This window comes from Ranitomeya variabilis, chromosome 1 (assembly GCF_051348905.1).
Source record: "Ranitomeya variabilis isolate aRanVar5 chromosome 1, aRanVar5.hap1, whole genome shotgun sequence".
Taxonomy (NCBI): domain Eukaryota; kingdom Metazoa; phylum Chordata; class Amphibia; order Anura; family Dendrobatidae; genus Ranitomeya; species Ranitomeya variabilis.
Window position 1 is genome coordinate 200,265,730 of NC_135232.1, and position 19,155 is coordinate 200,284,884.

Consider the following 19,155-nt stretch of genomic DNA (forward strand, 5'->3'; position numbering starts at 1 on the left):
ATTTGAATTATTTTTTATTTGCCTATTGTGCATTTAAAGTGAACCTCTCACTTCTTAAAAAATTGAGTTAAAATACCTTGTAAAATTCCCTGAGCTCCCTTGATTTTGCCACTTTTTTCCAATTTGTTCTGTGTCACTCCATTGCAGAGATATTCACATTTGTTGCTTTTGGAGTGCATTATGTGAAATCTCTGCTTGCAGTCCAACTGGGCATTTCTTAAAAGTCTTCTATGGTGTCATGTGCTTTCACCCCTACCCTGACCTTCCTGATGTCGGCAATCACAGCAGTCTGAGTCTTCTCTGAGGGTGTGTGATTTCACCCCTGCCTCTCAAACACTGTCTATCACAGCTGATCCAGAATTTCAGCAGTCGCAGACACTGTAGAGCTGTGATTGGCAGTGTATGGGAGGGAGGGATGAAAGTGCATATTCAGCGCCCAAGAGACCTGGTCGTTGCAGTAACATCGCTCCGCCGCTAAGGGGAGTGATGGTACGTCTGATGGCACTGAAGGAGTTCACCTGACCAGGTATCACAGACACCAATACACTTCATAGTCTGGCCTCCAGGGGGAGCAAAGGGCACTATGCATTAGGCCACTCCTCACAATCTGGTAAAACTGGGGGTTAGATAGAAAGTTGGACAGAAAGCTGACTGGGTTGGAACCAGGCAACATCCTGTGGCAGAGGGTGTTGCAGGGGAAGACTCAGGGGGGTCCCTGTCAGGGGTGGGATCCTGACAGAGGCCTAGCGAACAGGAAGAACATTACGGGACCGCGCCTGCACTTCATCGCGGCGGTACCCCAAGAAAGGACAAGAAGCAAGGTTTATTGTGAAGAGTGAGAAACGAGATCAACGCAACAAGGAGAAAACACCAGTAGGAGTCGTGCCGTAAGATCGAGGCAACATCCTACTGAGGCGTGTAGCCGGTGGCCGGAAACGCAGAGGAAGTACTGGCTCCAAGCCTTACTTCAAACCAACGGCAGGACAGTCAGTTCAGTTATAGGCGGGCTGTCTCACCTAAATCACCTAAGCAGACATAGGGGGCAACAGTGGGAGAGGGGCGACTCTAGGGTCCCGGAAGAACTCCAGGCCTACCCGTCATACGGGTGCGTCCTAGCCATATCATCGGGGGGACGGAGAAGAACATCAGAATCAGTTGTGAGGGAACATCAGAAACAGACACAACAGTTGTGAGGACTATCCCGTGGTGCTCAGCAGGGAAGGACTACAACACACAAGCGCTAGAAGGAAGGCACAGATTTCCACCTGCAAAGGGAACTCTGGAGGTGCCATCGGACCGGCCGGTCTCAGACAGCCCAGTTAACCGTACTCTGGATTGAGGATCCTAAAGCCTTCAGTAAAGAGGTAAAGAGACTGCAACCTGGTGTCCTCGTTATTCATCGCACCCTGCACCACACATTATCACTCTCAACTTTTACTGGATGCCCCTTAGCAGGGTCACGGACCGGGTCTAGCCACCGTGACCATCCCAGAACCGAGACAGAGAGGCCCGGTACCGGGTACCCCTCGGCCCTGCGACAGTGGGGGCGCTCCACATACCACAGAGAATACTAAGAGACTGCTCATCTGAGATTGGCAGCATCTGGAGGGGGAGCACATGCCCCTAAAGAAAACTGAAGAAACACCCATTTGAACTCCAAGCCGAAATTTCACATATTTCGCTCCAAAACCAATAAATGTGAATTTCTCTGCAAAATGGATAAAAGTGTCAAAATCAGGGGAGAGCAGGAATTTTTAATAGGAATTTGACGGTTTTTTTCCCATATGACAAGCCCTCTTGAAAGACACTGTTGAACTGTACAGTTCTTGGTGCGTATTTCCCTATAGGTTAGCATGTGGAGTGGAAAAAAAACAAATGTAAAAAGGTATTGTGGCTTAGAATCCCAGCATTCCTGCACTAAAAAACATTAAAAAAAATCTGTGTCAAATATACACCAAAGGTGCTTAATGATAAGGGGAAAGCAAATGAAAACACGCAATAATCACAGTAGATTGTTATTGTGTATTTTAGTGCAGACAGTTATACAAAAAATGGAAAGGAAAAAAATGTGTTTTTGAATGTGAGAACCTGGCCTAAGGGAATGTGCACGCTGATTTTTTTTGCTGAGTTTTTGGAGCAGAAACGCTCTAGATCTTCATATAAACTCCTCAAAATGTGGAGTTTGCACTTCACAAACTCCACACAAAGACTTTGCATGAACATACTCGAAGGGTATCTGCACATCCAACCAATTTGATGTGGATTTTCTGCAGTTTCGAAAGCTATATCTGCAATTCTAGCTTGTACTTCATAATGCAGCTCAGATATGCACCAAATACGCACTGTGTGCATTTACATTGACTCAATAGCTTTGTTTCTTTGCCATTCTTAATGAAAAATGAAATGTAAAATCCAGCAAGTTAAGGATACTTATACTTCTTGCTGCTGGATCTTATCTTCTTCTGTTTTTGGCTCTAAAAAGCTGCATAAATAAGTCCAGTGGCTTTTTTCCCAAAGAACGCTGTATGGGCAGCCACCCTATAAAGTCAGCTTTAGAATTGTGCGTCCTACCATGTAACCTGATATCAAATCCAATGCGGCAGCGTAGAGCTGTCCTCTCATACACAGTGTAATGTGATGAAATAGCAAAGTCATTCTGTCTATGAGGCAGTAATGGAAGCTGCCTGTACAAAATCTTTTCCACCAGTTCTAGATTACAAGACAGAGAAATACCTCCTGACTAAGAACAGGAAGATTGGCGTGTTTCATCGTCTGCTGCAGCTTGGCGTTCTGTGCTATATCATTGGGTGAGTAAATGTGTTTCTCTGTAAAAAAAATTAGGTTTAGAAAGGTTCTTATATTACAGTAGAATGTGAAAAATGCATATATGAAAAGGAGCTATAATGTTATGTATGTTTTTTATTCTCTTAATTCACTAGGGTTATAAGGGGATAAACTTGAGCATATCTCTGAGAATTAAAAACAAACAAATTCTTAGTGTTCATCCATGTATTATGCCATATCTAAACCAGTGAAATTTATGAAATATTGTAAGATGCCCATGGAAGGATAACAATACAGTGAGTAGCAGAAGGAATCCCTATGGGATCATATTATAGACCCGTGTGCTCTCCATGTGCCACTCAATGGCATCTAGTGTCTCTGTGAAATCAGTGAAACATTGAAGGACAAGTTTATATAGGCATATCAAGAATCCATACATCAGGAATATGGAATATAGCTGTATTTATATGGGACTTTAAAGTGAGGAAAAAATATAGAAAAAAGCCAGCTCACCCATCTATCGGTCCCAGTATCCAAGCACGGAAGCTGCAGTGTAGCAGGAACAAGAGAATCATGAAGGTATAATCCAGAATCTCAGAAAGGTCCGTTAAATTTTTTAAAAAATCTTGATTAGAAAAATATCTTTCATAAAAAAAGTTACATATCTTAAAAAAATCACAACCTCCATATGGGAATGTAATGTGGGCAGTTCTTAGTCTTTGCAGTTTTTAAAGTGAGGGAGTCCAACCCGCGACCCCTGCAGGATGACTCTCTATGCTGCCCAACATAAAAGCTCACGAGAGGGCTATTGAATGGCACAGAGTTCCCGACTGGCCATCTGCCCGACCGGGCAGATTCCCGGTGGCCCACAGTGCTAAATTGCATGGGTGGCTTCCGGCATTTTAATCTTGTTGCAGAGAAGTACTGTGGTCGTGCACATATGCATGCATTGTTGAGTACTGAACGCCACCATGGAGCACACTATGCTAAATTAGGTTCAATGCTGGGCAGTGCCAGCATCAGGACATTCTTAGTGTTTGAATTAGTGTACTCTGCTTACCTGTTCTGCTCCTGCCATTGTAAAAACCACAAAAGGAAGAAAAAAGAGGAAAAAACCCTCCACTATTCTAGAGAAAACACCAAAAAACAAGCAAAGGTGCTTACCTGTCTAGGCCTCAAAGCAAATGCACTATCATGGTGCAGCGGGCCCGAGTAAAGATGGTGACTACACAGGTGGGGTAATGCAGCGTCCCAGAGTCTGGTCGTTGTAGTAACGTCGCTCTTCCACCAGAGGGAGTGATGGTACATCTGATTATACTAAAAGAGTTCACCTTGCCAGGTATCACAGTCACACATTACACTTCACACTCCGGCCACCAGAGGGAGCAAAAGGTCCTATCTACTAGGCCACTCCTCACACATGGGTAAAACTGGGGGTTGGATAGGAAGTTAGGGAGAAAGCAGCTGGGGAGAGTTTGAGAGAGGACCTGTCAGGGGTGGGATCCTGACAGAGGCCTAGAAAAAGGACAGATTGTTACGGAGCCGTGCCTGTACCATATAGCGGTAGTCTCCTAAGAAAGGACACGAAGCGAGGTATATTGTGGAGAAGTGAGAAACGAGATCACAGCACAAAGGAGATAAAACCAGAAGGAGTTGTGCCCCAAGATCAGCAACATCCTTCTGAGGCGCGTAGCCGGCGGCCGGAACGCCGAGGAAGTAATAGGCTCTACGCATTACTTTGAACTACGTCAGGGCAGTTAACTTTAGGTTGGCTGTCTCACCTTTACACCTAATGAAGACAACGGAGGCAATTGTGGGAGAGGGGCGTCTCTAGGGTCCCTATAAAATAACTCCAGGCCTACCCCGTCATACGGGTGCGTCCTAGCCAAACCATCTGGGGGACGGAGAGAGAGAACAGAAACATACACGACAGTTGTGAGGACTATCCCGTGGTGCTCAGCAGGGAGGTACTACAACACCCAGGCGCTAGTAGGTAGGCACTGATTTCCACCTGCAAAGGGAACTCTGGATGTGCCTTCGGACCGGCCGGTCTCAGCCAGCCCTGTTAACAGTGCTCTGGATTGCGGATGCCGAAGCCTTCAGTAAAGAGGTAAAGAGACTGCAACCCTGTGTCCCCGTCATTTACTGCAACCTACACCATCACCTACACCTTTTATTGGGCGCCCCTTAGCAGGGCCACGGACCGGGTCGGGCAACCGTGACCTTCCTAGAACCGAGAGACCCGGTACAGAGTACCCCGCTGCCCAGCGTTTGGGGGCCGCTCCAGTAATACCAAATGAGACAGCCAGCCTACAATCAGGGATTGGCCACATAGCACACCAGTGCAAACAGATAATCTGCATGCGGCAGTGTTCACACAGAGAATGCAAAGCATCTGGATCACACCCTGTGGTGGGCTGCCCAGTGCTAACTATACTGCGTCCTGTGTGAACAGAGGCCACAATTCACAAAGCCATCTGGGCCCAACTGCAGCTCAAAAAGTAAAAATAAATAAAATGCTCAAGAACATATCAGAATATGTAAGGTATTAGTTATTATGGCCACACTGCCGCAAGCAGATTATCTGTTTGCACTGGTGTGCCAAGCGGCCAATCCCTGATTCTAGGCTGCCTGTCATTTGGTATTACCGCACCTGTGTAGTGGCCATCTGTACGTGGGCCCGCTGCACCATGATAGTGCATTTGATTTGAAGCCTGGACAGGTAAGCACCTTTGCCTGTTTTTCTGTGGTGTTTTCCTGCCATTGTAACTCTGCAACCACAGTCAGTCTGAGTTGATTTGGTTCCTGAAGGTGAACTGCAGCCTGTAGTTTTCCCTCATCTCCAGAGTATGGGTGAGTTGCTGAGTTGAGGCCTATGTCATGTACATTTCATTGAAATTCTCGTTGAACTATCCCCAATATTAGACCACTCACTGACAAAGGGATGAAACGTAACCTTTATTATAACAATTACCAACAATATAAAATAAAGAAACTGTTGGTTTAACTGATGGTTAATCAGAGAGTAACAAAAAACAAATATATACCTCTTGTGTCTACATATAAGGTGAGGTGCAAAATGCCCCCTCACTTTCAAAAGCCCCATATCTCATGTATGTAATGTACACAGCAAATTTTCTGTGTACCCTATGCACTGTATATAGCAGTCTGTGAATCCTATGTGATGTATACAGAAGTCTCACTGTATCCTGTGTGATGTATACAGAAGTCTCACTGTATCCTGTGTGATGTATACAGAAGTCTCACTGTATCCTGTGTGATATATACAGCAGAGTGTCAGTATCACAGGGATACCGCGACAGAGAGGGGCCAGAAGAGTGCGGAGTACTATTTCACAAACGCCTGCGCTGATTACAACTGCTTCACCATCTTATTGAACAGTGTAGTTTTATTTTTTAGATATGTACATTTTCTACATTCATGTTTGTGACCTGTTTGATGATTTTAAAATCATACTTCCCAAATAGACCGCTGCATAATTAGAATTATTATCTGAGGACTTTTTGCTAAACTTTGGTGGTGAATTTTAAAAACTTACGTTTTCACCTTTCTGCACCCCATGTAAGGGCCTGTGTTAAAAAATAATAGCCGCTACTCACCCTTCCCTCTACTCACACCTACAGCACTTCAGCCAATCACTGATTACAGTAGCTTCGCCAGATAAGTGGCACAAGCAGCTAAACTCAGTGTTTGGCTGAGAAACACTCATGAGAGCAGCAGCATAGGTGCAGTGCTGGACCTGGGGAGGGTGAACTTATTGTTTCATGTATTTCACATGTTGTGCCTCCAATAAAGTTATATAAAAAAAATTGGGGGGCTTTAAAAAATTTTAAATCAATTTCTATTATTGCTGATTTCCCCTGTAACTGGGGAAAGCATATTAGTGCTCCTGCCTGCACTAAAGAACTGATCTGGGTCTGATAAAACCCTGCAGCTCCTGCTCCTTCCCAGCACTTGGCGATCACATGATCAAAAGGACAGTGATGTTTTGTGCTTCCTATAAACTGCATACACATTGACATTCTGAAATGTCCTTGCAGAGTCATACACAGACCAGTCTGACATTTTAAGACATTGGGCAAGAAATCAAAGAGGATGTACAATATTGGTTTTTTTTGTTAGTTTTTTAATGGACTGAAAGCAAAGAAAGTGATAAAATAGGAAAATTATTTATAGCCTTCTAGTAAATTCCCCTCAACTCAAAAAGCTGTAGTCATGTGGTCCCACAGGTCTTTGTTAAAGGGGGTCTGCCACCCCCAAAATGCATTTTAAATGAGCTATACAGTATTGTAGGGGGCTTAGCCCCTATAACAGCCATACTAGCACTGTACCTGTTACTGGTACTGTGCTTGAGAAAATAATGTTTCATTTTTATGTAAAAGAGGAGGCGTCGGTGCGCCCTTGGTGTGGCCAAGAGTCTCCTCATTTGCATATTAGGGCCCTATTCCCCCTTCTCATTGGCAGTGCTTAATTCGCAGAGTGAACACTTTCTGAATGGTGCCGGTGTGTGTGTGACATGCAGTGGCCGCCTGCATTTTCCTCCTTGTCGCCCTTCTTCTCACGCCACACGACTACACCTGGAAGTGTAGCGAGCGGCATCAGGAGAAAGGAGACAGAACGGAGAATGGAAGCAGTCACTGCACATGTGCGGCCGAATACGCGCCAGCAACATTCAGACAGTGCTCTCTCTGTGATATAAGCACTGACAATCAGAAGCAAAAGAAATGCCCCAATATCAAATGAGTAAGGGTACTGTCTCACATAACGATTTACCAACGATCACGACCAGCGATACGACCTGGCCGTGATCGTTGGTAAGTGGTTGTGTGGTCGCTGGAGAGCTGTCACACAGTCAGCTCTCCAGCGACCAACGATGCCGAAGGCCCCGGGTAACCTGGGTAAACATCGGGTTACTAAGCGCGGCCCTGCGCTTAGTAACCCGATGTTTACCCTGGTTACAAGCGAACGCATCGCTGGATCACTGTCACACACAACGATCCAGCGATGACAGCGGGAGATCCAGCGACGAAAGAAAGTTCCAAACGATCTGCTACGACGTACGATTCTCAGCGGGGTCCCTGATCGCTGCTGCGTGTCAGACACAGCGATATCGTATGGATATCGCTGGAACGTCACGGATCGTACCATCGTAGCGATCAAAGTGCCAATGTGAGACGGTACCCTAAGTGTAACTCCTCATTTGCATACTAATTTATTATTAAAGTTGTTTTCTCAGGCACTGTACTAGTAACAGGTATAGTGATGGTAGGATGGTTGTGCATGTGACAGCTGAGGCCAGTGATTGGCAGCAGTAGTAACCTGAGTGACCACTGGGGTGGTGCAGCAGAAAAATGCAATGCTGACTTTTGGATATGGGACGGACCCCCACTCCACTTTAAAACAACCATAACTACAGTAATCCTAGACACTGGAATAAATACACAAAACACTTTATTTTGATTGTCAAAATGGCCACAGCTTTATTTAAATCACAAGATTAAAACACTCACAGTAGGAGTCAGCTGGAGTGCTAGTACATTGGGATTCACAAGTACTGTGATATCCCCAGCTGTCGGACATACAGCACCAGGACAGACAGCCATAAAGGGGCGGCACGCACTGGGGGCCATTCAGGCAGAGCCAGTAAACTTTCAGGGCGCCAATGACCCTATTATCCTCACTCCTGTGCTTAACCACCATGCCCGCCACTTACTGACGTTACCATTACAACATCCTTGAGGCTGGCCACCAAAGCCGAGCCTGCTCACCACCATGAGGTTTAACATCAGCAATTTTAGTTTATGATGATGAAAATCACCATAGATTTCAGAATACAATCTGCAGGGTGGACAGCAGTGTGAGCAGTGTCTTCTTACCTCAGCACCCAGGTATCTCCAGTAATAGATCACAGAGACAAGGTGGACATCAGTCGGAGCAGCTTCTTACCTCATCATTCATGGTATCTTCTGTATTAGAATATCCACTGAGAACACATCTTTCCACACATGAAGGGAGGGTGATGGACTTCCTACTGCACATGCTCACAGGCATCTGGCCTAATATTCTGAGATAATAGCCAGCTCATTATAAATATTGAAATCTCCAAGGTGCATGGAACTTTGTTCTGACCACACATATACAAAAGTACAAAAATAGTAAAAAGATGTTGTTCCAGTTCCACAAATGCAAATTTTCAAGCTGTGATTAAATATAATAAAAAAACCCATTTCTTATCATAGACATTATTGGGAGGAAAAGAAACAATCCTGCGTTCATTGTCTTTTTCTGAGCTGCAAGTGGTAAAGGTATTTTAAATTTTGATATTGATAATTTTAATTCGAGAAGCTGGAGCAATGTTTTCTATTTTCATACTAATAATCTAGGACAGGTTTCTGCCTGTGTAAGAAGACTGTGGCCATTTTAATTCTATAGTGATTACCTATCTAGACAAAACAATTGTGATTTGGTAATTACGGTAAGTGTATTTAGGAATATAATATTTATAATGACATTTCCTTTAGTTATTTTTTTTCAGTTCTCGGAGAACCCCTCTAAGGAGGATAATAAGGCGATGTTTTATAATGGAATAATACTTTTTGAGTGGAAAGGTTGCATTTACTATTATTACTTTTTTCCTAATGTTTGATTTATTAACAGGTGGGTGTTTATAGTAAAAAAGGGCTACCAAGAAAGTGACAATGATCCACACATTTCCGTTATAACTAAAATGAAAGGAGCATCTGTGACCAAAAACTTCAGGGAATTTCAAGAAAGATTATGGGATGTAGCAGACTTCGTGAAACCATCTCAGGTGAGTTCACAAATTCTGAAATACCAAGTGATTGGTTTTTTAACAAATTCTTCAGTTTCCTAATATCTTTGTTTCATAGTTTAGGTCTATCGGGTTCAACCTATTGCCTAACATGTTATTCCAGAATAAGGCAAAAAAAAAACACAAGGCAAATGCTAATTGCCGTATATCATGGCAAAAACTACTTTTCGACTCCACATATGGCAATTAGACTTGTTCCCTGGTTCAACGTCCCAGCTCAGAGTCTAGTACCCATAACCTGTAATATTATATTTATCAAAACATTTTGTGGCAGAGATTTCCATAGTCTCACTGCTCTTACAGAAGAGAATCGCTATCTGTGTTGATAAAATTATTATTATTATTATTATTTATTGTTATAGCGCCATTTATTCCATGGCGCTTTACATGTGAGGAGGGGTATACATAATAAAAACAAGTACAATAATTTTAAACAATACAAGCAATAACTGGTACAGGAGGAGTGAGGACCCTGCCCGCGAAGGCTCACAATCTACAAGGGATGGGTGAGAATACAGTAGGTGAGGATAGAGCTGGTCATGCAGCGGTTTGGTTGATCGGTGGTTACTGCAGGTTGTAGGCTTGTCGGAAGAGGTGGGTCTTCAGGTTCTTTTTGAAGATTTCGATGGTAGGCGAGAGTCTGATGTGTTGTGGTAGAGGGTTCCAGAGTAGGGGTGATACGCGAGAGAAATCTTGTATGCGATTGTGGGAAGAGGAGATAAGAGGGGAGTAGAGAAGGAGATCTTGTGAGGATCGGAGGTTGCGTGTAGGTAGGTACCGGGAGACGAGGTCACAGATGTATGGAGGAGACAGGTTGTGGATGGCTTTGTACGTCATGGTTAGGGTTTTGTACTGGAGTCTCTGGGCAATGGGGAGCCAGTGAAGGGATTGACAAAGGGGAGAGGCAGGGGAATAGCGGGGGGACAGGTGGATTAGTCGGGCAGCAGAGTTTAGAATAGATTGGAAGGGTGCGAGAGTGTTCGAGGGGAGGCCACAGAGCAGGAGGTTGCAGTAGTCAAGGCGAGAGATGATAAGGGCATGGACTAGGGTTTTTGCAGATTCTTGGTTGAGGAATGAACGGATTCGTGAAATATTTTTGAGTTGAAGTCGGCAGGAAGTGGAAAGGGCTTGGATATGTGGTTTGAAGGAGAGATTAGCGTCAAGGATTACCCCAAGGCAGCGAGCTTGTGGGACTGGGGAGAGTGGGCAGCCATTTACTGTAATGGTTAGGTTCGTTGGGGGGGTCACGTGAGATGGGGGAAAGATGATGAATTCTGTTTTGTCCATGTTAAGTTTCAGAAATCTAGCGGAGAAGAAGGATGAAATAGTGGACAGACATTGAGGGATTCTGGTTAGTAGGGAGGTTATATCTGGTCCAGAGATGTAGATCTGTGTGTCATCAGCATAGAGGTGATACTGGAAGCCATGAGATTCTATGAGCTGTCCCAGGCCAAAGGTGTAAATGGAGAAGAGCAGGGGCCCAAGGTCTGAACCTTGTGGGACTCCGACAGATAGGGGGCGAGGTGAGGAGGTGGTGTGTGAGTGGGAGACGCTGAATGTCCGGTCTGATAGGTATGATGAGATCCAGGATAGGGCCAAGTCTGTGATGCCAAGGGATGAGAGGATCTGTAATAATAGGAAATGGTCCACTGTGTCAAAGGCAGCCGACAGGTCGAGGAGGAGGAGAACAGAGTAGTGTCACTTGCTCTTGGCAGTTAAGAGGTCGTTGGTGACCTTAGTTAGGGCAGTTTCAGTGGAATGGTGTGACCGGAAGCCAGATTGTAAGCGGTCAAAGAGGGAGGACAGTTCAGAGAGATGGGAGGACAGTTCAAGGTAGACTTGTTGTTCCAGTAGTTTGGAGGCATAAGGGAGAAGTGATATAGGGCGATAGCTAGATACAGAGGATGGGTCAAGAGAGGGCTTTTTGAGGATAGGTGTGATGGAGGCATGTTTAAAGCTTGAGGGGAAAACACCAGTTGTTAGTGATAGGTTGAAGAGATGGGTTAGGGTTGGGATGAAGACTGTGGTGAGGTTTGGGATGAGGTGGGATGGGAGCGGGTCAAGCGCACAGGTGGTGAGATGCGTTCTTGAGAGTAGAGTCGAGAGTTGATCTTCTGTAATGGTGGAGAAGTTGGTTTTGGAGGTGGAGGGCAGGGAAGTCGGGAGGAAGGGCTCTGGGGCTTGTTGACCAAAACTGTCTCTGATGCTATCAATCTTCTGCTTGAAGAATGAGGCAAAGTCTTCAGCGGAGATAAGTGGGGAGGGAGGAGGTGCTGGGGGACGGAGGAGAGAATTGAAGGTGTTAAATAACTGTTTAGGGTTGTGAGACAGGGAGGATATGAGAGATGAGAAGTAGGTTTGTTTAGCTGTGGCGAGTGTGGTCTTGAAAGTAGTGAGGGACTGTTTGAATGTGATAAAGTGGTCGTTGGAGTGGGATCTTTTCCATCTGCGCTCAGCAGCCCTGGAAGCTCGCCTCAGTTCTTTGGTCAGGCTGGTGTGCCAGGGCTGTCTGTTGATTTTGCGAGCTTTGGTATGTGTAAGTGGGGCAGCAGATTCCAAAGCTACAGCTATTGTGGTGTTATGTAGAGCGGCAGCGTCATCCGCATTGTGTATGGAACTTATGTCTGTGAGAGGGAGGAGGGATTCTGAGAATGAATGTAGGTCAAGATGTTTAAGATTTCTGCGAGGATGTGAAAGTTTGTGGGGTGGGGATTGTAGACATGGAGTGGACAGAGATGAGAATGTGAGAAGGTTGTGGTCAGAGAGTGGAAGAGGTGAGTTAGAGAGGTTAGATAGGGAGCAGAGGCGGGTGAAGATGAGGTCCAGTGTGTGACCATCTTTGTGAGTGGCTGCAGAAGACCATTGAGTGAGGCCAAAGGAGGAAGTGAGAGATAGAAGTTTAGTGGCAGCTGAGAGGGAAGTGTCAATGGGGATGTTGAAATCACCCATGATGATAGTGGGGATGTCCGCAGAAAGGAAATGAAGTAGCCAGGTGGTGAAGTGGTCAAAAAAGGTGGTGGCTGGCCCTGGGGGGTGGTAAATGGCAGCCAGTTGGAGGTTGGAGGGGGAGTAGATGCGCACAGAGTGCACCTCAAAGGAAGGGAGGGTAACAGAGGGTGGCAGTGGGATTGGGGTGAAGGAGCAGTTATCTGACAGGAGAAAACCAACTCCTCCGCCATGCTTGCTGCTGGGGCAGGGTGTGTGAGAAAGGTGGAAGCCACCGTAAGAGAGTGCAGCAGGGGAGGCTGTGTCAGAAGGGGTGAGCCAGGTTTCGGTGATGGCGAGGAAGGAAAGTTTGGTAGTAACAAAAAGATCATGGATGTAGGAAAGCTTGTTACAGACAGAGCGAGCGTTCCACAGAGCTCCTGTTAGTGGGACTGGGGAAGCGGGGGCTGGGCGAATGGGTATAAGGTTAGAGAGGTTACGGAAGTTTGTGATGGAGCGTGGGTGGGAGGTAGAAATGACTGTGGGAATATGGTGAGGAGGACCAGGATTTGGAGAGATATCACCAGCAGTGAGAAGGAGCAGAGATAGTGTTAGCAGGTGGGAGCAGGAGAGGGCATGAGGGGGCTGCCTGTGCTTTGAGACAGAGGATTGTATGCTAAGGAACAGTTCTGAGGAGGAGGTGAGATGGATGGGGAGGATTGAAGAGGAGATGAACAGTTCCTTACTTGGTGTGGGGATTGGGGGAGTGTTATGGTTCTCAATGGCAAGAGAACATAGCCCAGCAAACATAAGAACTAGCTCTTGGAAGGATGGAAACTAAACTGACCATGAACTAAACCTGCCGCACAACTAACAGTAGCCGGGTAGCGTAGCCTGCGTTTTATCCCTAGACGCCCAGCGCCGGCCGGAGGACTAACTAATCCTGGCAGAGGAAAATATAGTCCTGGCTCACCTCTAGAGAAATTTCCCCGAAAGGCAGACAGAGGCCCCCACAAATAATGGCGGTGATTTTAGATGAAATGACAAACGTAGTATGAAAATAGGTTTAGCAAAATTAAGGTCCGCTTACTAGATAGCAGGAAGACAGAAAGGGCACTTTCATGGTCAGCTGAAAACCCTATCAAAACACCATCCTGAAATTACTTTAAGACTCTAGTATTAACTCATAACATCAGAGTGGCAATTTCAGATCACAAGAGCTTTCCAGACACAGAAACGAAACTACAGCTGTGAACTGGAACAAAATGCAAAAACAAACAAGGACTAAAGTCCAACTTAGCTGGGAGTTGTCTAGCAGCAGGAACATGCACAGAAAGGCTTCTGATTACAATGTTGACCGGCATGGAAGTGACAGAGGAGCAAGGCTAAATAGCGACTCCCACATCCTGATGGAAACAGGTGAACAGAGAGGATGATGCACACCAGTTCAATTCCACCAGTGGCCACCGGGGGAGCCCAAAATCCAATTTCACAACAGTACCCCCCCCTCAAGGAGGGGGCACCGAACCCTCACCAGAACCACCAGGGCGATTAGGATGAGCCCTATGAAAGGCACGGACCAAATCGGAGGCATGAACATCAGAGGCAGTCACCCAAGAATTATCCTCCTGACCGTATCCCTTCCATTTGACCAGATACTGGAGTTTCCGTCTGGAAACACGGGAGTCCAAGATTTTTTCCACAACGTACTCCAACTCGCCCTCAACCAACACCGGAGCAGGAGGCTCAACGGAAGGCACAACCGGTACCTCATACCTGCGCAATAATGACCGATGAAAAACATTATGAATAGAAAAAGATGCAGGGAGGTCCAAACGGAAGGACACAGGGTTAAGAATCTCCAATATCTTGTACGGGCCGATGAACCGAGGCTTAAACTTGGGAGAAGAAACCCTCATAGGGACAAAACGAGAAGACAACCACACCAAGTCCCCAACACAAAGCCGAGGACCAACCCGACGCCGGCGGTTGGCAAAAAGCTGAGTCTTCTCCTGGGACAACTTCAAATTGTCCACTACCTGCCCCCAAATCTGATGCAACCTCTCCACCACAGCATCCACTCCAGGACAATCCGAAGATTCCACCTGACCAGAAGAAAATCGAGGATGAAACCCCGAATTACAGAAAAAGGGAGACACCAAGGTGGCAGAGCTGGCCCGATTATTGAGGGCAAACTCCGCTAAAGGCAAAAAAGCAACCCAATCATCCTGATCTGCAGACACAAAACACCTCAAATATGTCTCCAAGGTCTGATTCGTCCGCTCGGTCTGGCCATTAGTCTGAGGATGGAAAGCAGACGAGAAAGACAAATCTATGCCCATCCTAGCACAGAATGCTCGCCAAAATCTAGACACGAATTGGGTACCTCTGTCAGAAACGATATTCTCCGGAATACCATGCAAACGGCCACATTTTGAAAAAACAGAGGAACCAACTCGGAAGAAGAAGGCAACTTAGGCAGGGGAACCAAATGGACCATCTTAGAGAAACGATCACACACCACCCAGATGACAGACATCTTCTGAGAAACAGGAAGATCCGAAATAAAATCCATCGAGATGTGCGTCCAGGGCCTCTTCGGGATAAGCAAGGGCAACAACAATCCACTAGCCCGAGAACAACAAGGCTTGGCCCGAGCACAAACGTCACAAGACTGCACGAAGCCTCGCACATCTCGAGACAGGGAAGGCCACCAGAAGGACCTTGCCACCAAATCCCTGGTACCAAAGATTCCAGGATGACCTGCCAACGCAGAAGAATGAACCTCAGAAATGACTTTACTGGTCCAATCATCAGGAACAAACAGTCTACCAGGTGGGCAACGATCAGGTCTATCCGCCTGAAACTCCTGCAAGGCCCGCCGCAGGTCTGGAGAAACGGCAGACAATATCACTCCATCCTTAAGGATACCTGTAGGTTCAGAATTACCAGGGGAGTCAGGCTCAAAACTCCTAGAAAGGGCATCCGCCTTAACATTCTTAGAACCCGGCAGGTAGGACACCACAAAATTAAACCGAGAGAAAAACAACGACCAGCGCGCCTGTCTAGGATTCAGGCATCTGGCGGACTCAAGATAAATTAGATTTTTGTGGTCAGTCAATACCACCACCTGATGTCTAGCCCCCTCAAGCCAATGACGCCACTCCTCAAAAGCCCACTTCATGGCCAAAAGCTCCCGATTCCCAACATCATAATTCCGCTCGGCGGGCGAAAATTTACGTGAGAAAAAAGCACAAGGTCTCATCACGGAGCAATCGGAACTTCTCTGCGACAAAACCGCCCCAGCTCCGATTTCAGAAGCGTCGACCTCAACCTGAAAAGGAAGAGCAACATCAGGCTGACGCAACACAGGGGCGGAAGAAAAGCGGCACTTAAGCTCCCGAAAGGCCTCCACAGCAGCAGGGGACCAATCAGCAACATCAGCACCCTTCTTAGTCAAATCAGTCAATGGTTTAACAACATCAGAAAAACCAGCAATAAATCGACGATAAAAGTTAGCAAAGCCCAAAAATTTCAGAAGACTCTTAAGAGAAGAGGGTTGCGTCCAATCACAAATAGCCTGAACCTTGACAGGATCCATCTTGATGGAAGAGGGGGAAAAAATATATCCCAAAAAGGAAATCTTTTGAACCCCAAAAACGCACTTAGAACCCTTCACACACAAGGAATTAGACCGCAAAACCTGAAAAACCCTCCTGACCTGCTGGACATGAGAGTCCCAGTCATCCGAAAAAATCAAAATATCATCCAGATACACAATCATAAATTTATCCAAATAATCACGGAAAATGTCATGCATAAAGGACTGAAAGACTGAAGGGGCATTTGAAAGACCAAAAGGCATCACCAAATACTCAAAGTGGCCCTCGGGCGTATTAAATGCGGTTTTCCACTCATCCCCCTGCTTAATTCGCACCAAATTATACACCCCACGGAGATCTATCTTAGAGAACCACTTGGCCCCCTTTATGCGAGCAAACAAATCAGTCAGCAGTGGCAACGGATATTGATATTTAACCGTGATCTTATTCAAAAGCCGATAATCAATGCACGGCCTCAAAGAGCCATCTTTCTTAGCCACAAAGAAAAAACCGGCTCCTAAGGGAGATGACGAAGGACGAATATGTCCCTTTTCCAAGGACTCCTTTATATATTCTCGCATAGCGGCATGTTCAGGCACAGACAGATTAAATAAACGACCCTTAGGGTATTTACTACCCGGAATCAAATCTATGGCACAATCGCACTCCCGGTGCGGAGGTAATGAACCAAGCTTAGGTTCTTCAAAAACGTCACGATATTCAGTCAAGAATTCAGGAATCTCAGAGGGAATAGATGATGAAATGGAAACCACAGGTACGTCCCCATGCGTCCCCTTACATCCCCAGCTTAACACAGACATAGCTTTCCAGTCAAGGACTGGGTTATGAGATTGCAGCCATGGCAATCCAAGCACCAACACATCATGTAGGTTATACAGCACAAGGAAGCGAATAATCTCCTGGTGATCCGGATTAATCCGCATAGTTACTTGTGTCCAGTATTGTGGTTTATTGCTAGCCAATGGGGTGGAGTCAATCCCCTTCAGGGGTATAGGAGTTTCAAGAGGCTCCAAATCATACCCACAGCGTTTGGCAAAGGACCAATCCATAAGACTCAAAGCGGCGCCAGAGTCGACATAGGCATCCGCGGTAATAGATGATAAAGAACAAATCAGGGTCACAGATAGAATAAACTTAGACTGTAAAGTGCCAATTGAAACAGACTTATCAAGCTTCTTAGTACGCTTAGAGCATGCTGATATAACATGAGTTGAATCACCGCAATAGAAGCACAACCCATTTTTTCGTCTAAAATTCTGCCGTTCACTTCTGGACAGAATTCTATCACATTGCATATTCTCTGACGTCTTCTCAGTAGACACCGCCAAATGGTGCACAGGTTTGCGCTCCCGCAGACGCCTATCGATCTGGATAGCCATTGTCATGGACTCATTCAGACCCGCAGGCACAGGGAACCCCACCATAACATCCTTAATGGCATCAGAGAGACCCTCTCTGAAATTCGCCGCCAGGGCGCACTCATTCCACTGAGTAAGCACAGCCCATTTACGGAATTTCTGGCAGTATATTTCAGCTTCGTCTTGCCCCTGAGATAGGGACATCAAGGCCTTTTCCGCCTGAAGTTCTAACTGAGGTTCCTCATAAAGCAACCCCAAGGCCAGAAAAAACGCATCCACATTGAGCAACGCAGGATCCCCTGGAGCCAATGCAAAAGCCCAATCCTGAGGGTCGCCCCGGAGCAAGGAAATCACAATCCTGACCTGCTGAGCAGGATCTCCAGCAGAGCGAGATTTCAGGGACAAAAACAACTTGCAATTATTTTTGAAATTTTGAAAGCAAGATCTATTCCCCGAGAAAAATTCAGGCAAAGGAATTCTAGGTTCAGATATAGGAACATGAACAACAAAATCTTGTAAATTTTGAACTTTCGTGGTGAGATTATTCAAACCTGCAGCTAAACTCTGAATATCCATTTTAAACAGGTGAACACAGAGCCATTCCAGGATTAGAAGGAGAGAGAGAGAGAAAGGCTGCAATATAGGCAGACTTGCAAGAGATTCAATTACAAGCACACTCAGAACTGAAGGAAAAAAAAAAAAAAAAAAAAATCTTCAGCAGACTTCTCTTTTCTCTCCTTTCTCTGTCAATTAATTTAACCCTTTTTGGTCCGGTCAAACTGTTATGGTTCTCAATGGCAAGAGAACATAGCCCAGCAAACATAAGAACTAGCTCTTGGAAGGATGGAAACTAAACTGACCATGAACTAAACCTGCCGCACAACTAACAGTAGCCGGGTAGCGTAGCCTGCGTTTTATCCCTAGACGCCCAGCGCCGGCCGGAGGACTAACTAATCCTGGCAGAGGAAAATATAGTCCTGGCTCACCTCTAGAGAAATTTCCCCGAAAGGCAGACAGAGGCCCCCACAAATAATGGCGGTGATTTTAGATGAAATGACAAACGTAGTATGAAAATAGGTTTAGCAAAATTGAGGTCCGCTTACTAGATAGCAGGAAGACAGAAAGGGCACTTTCATGGTCAGCTGAAAACCCTATCAAAACACCATCCTGAAATTACTTTAAGACTCTAGTATTAACTCATAACATCAGAGTGGCAATTTCAGATCACAAGAGCTTTCCAGACACAGAAACGAAACTACAGCTGTGAACTGGAACAAAATGCAAAAACAAACAAGGACTAAAGTCCAACTTAGCTGGGAGTTGTCTAGCAGCAGGAACATGCACAGAAAGGCTTCTGATTACAATGTTGACCGGCATGGAAGTGACAGAGGAGCAAGGCTAAATAGCGACTCCCACATCCTGATGGAAACAGGTGAACAGAGAGGATGATGCACACCAGTTCAATTCCACCAGTGGCCACCGGGGGAGCCCAAAATCCAATTTCACAACAGGGGAGGTAGCAGAAAGTGAAAGATTATAGGGGTGAAAGTGAAAACAAACAGAAACATTGTTTATAGTCACTGGCCAGTTACCTTTAGTTCCCTTCAGGTTC

The 19,155-nt window shown here is 45.8% G+C and overlaps 1 protein-coding gene across 2 annotated transcripts in view; it reads left to right on the forward strand.

The window, feature by feature from the left end:
- The first annotated feature begins 2,590 nt into the window (after positions 1-2,590).
- The window catches only part of P2RX6 (purinergic receptor P2X 6), a 152,539-nt gene continuing 135,974 nt past the window's right edge, over positions 2,591-19,155 (forward strand). For both annotated transcript variants that reach the window (XM_077291781.1, XM_077291790.1), the window contains exons 1-2: positions 2,591-2,807; positions 9,463-9,616. In XM_077291781.1, coding sequence (XP_077147896.1) covers positions 2,674-2,807; positions 9,463-9,616 — 288 coding nt within the window. In that variant the 5' untranslated portion in view covers positions 2,591-2,673. The remainder of the gene's footprint in view (positions 2,808-9,462; positions 9,617-19,155) is intronic.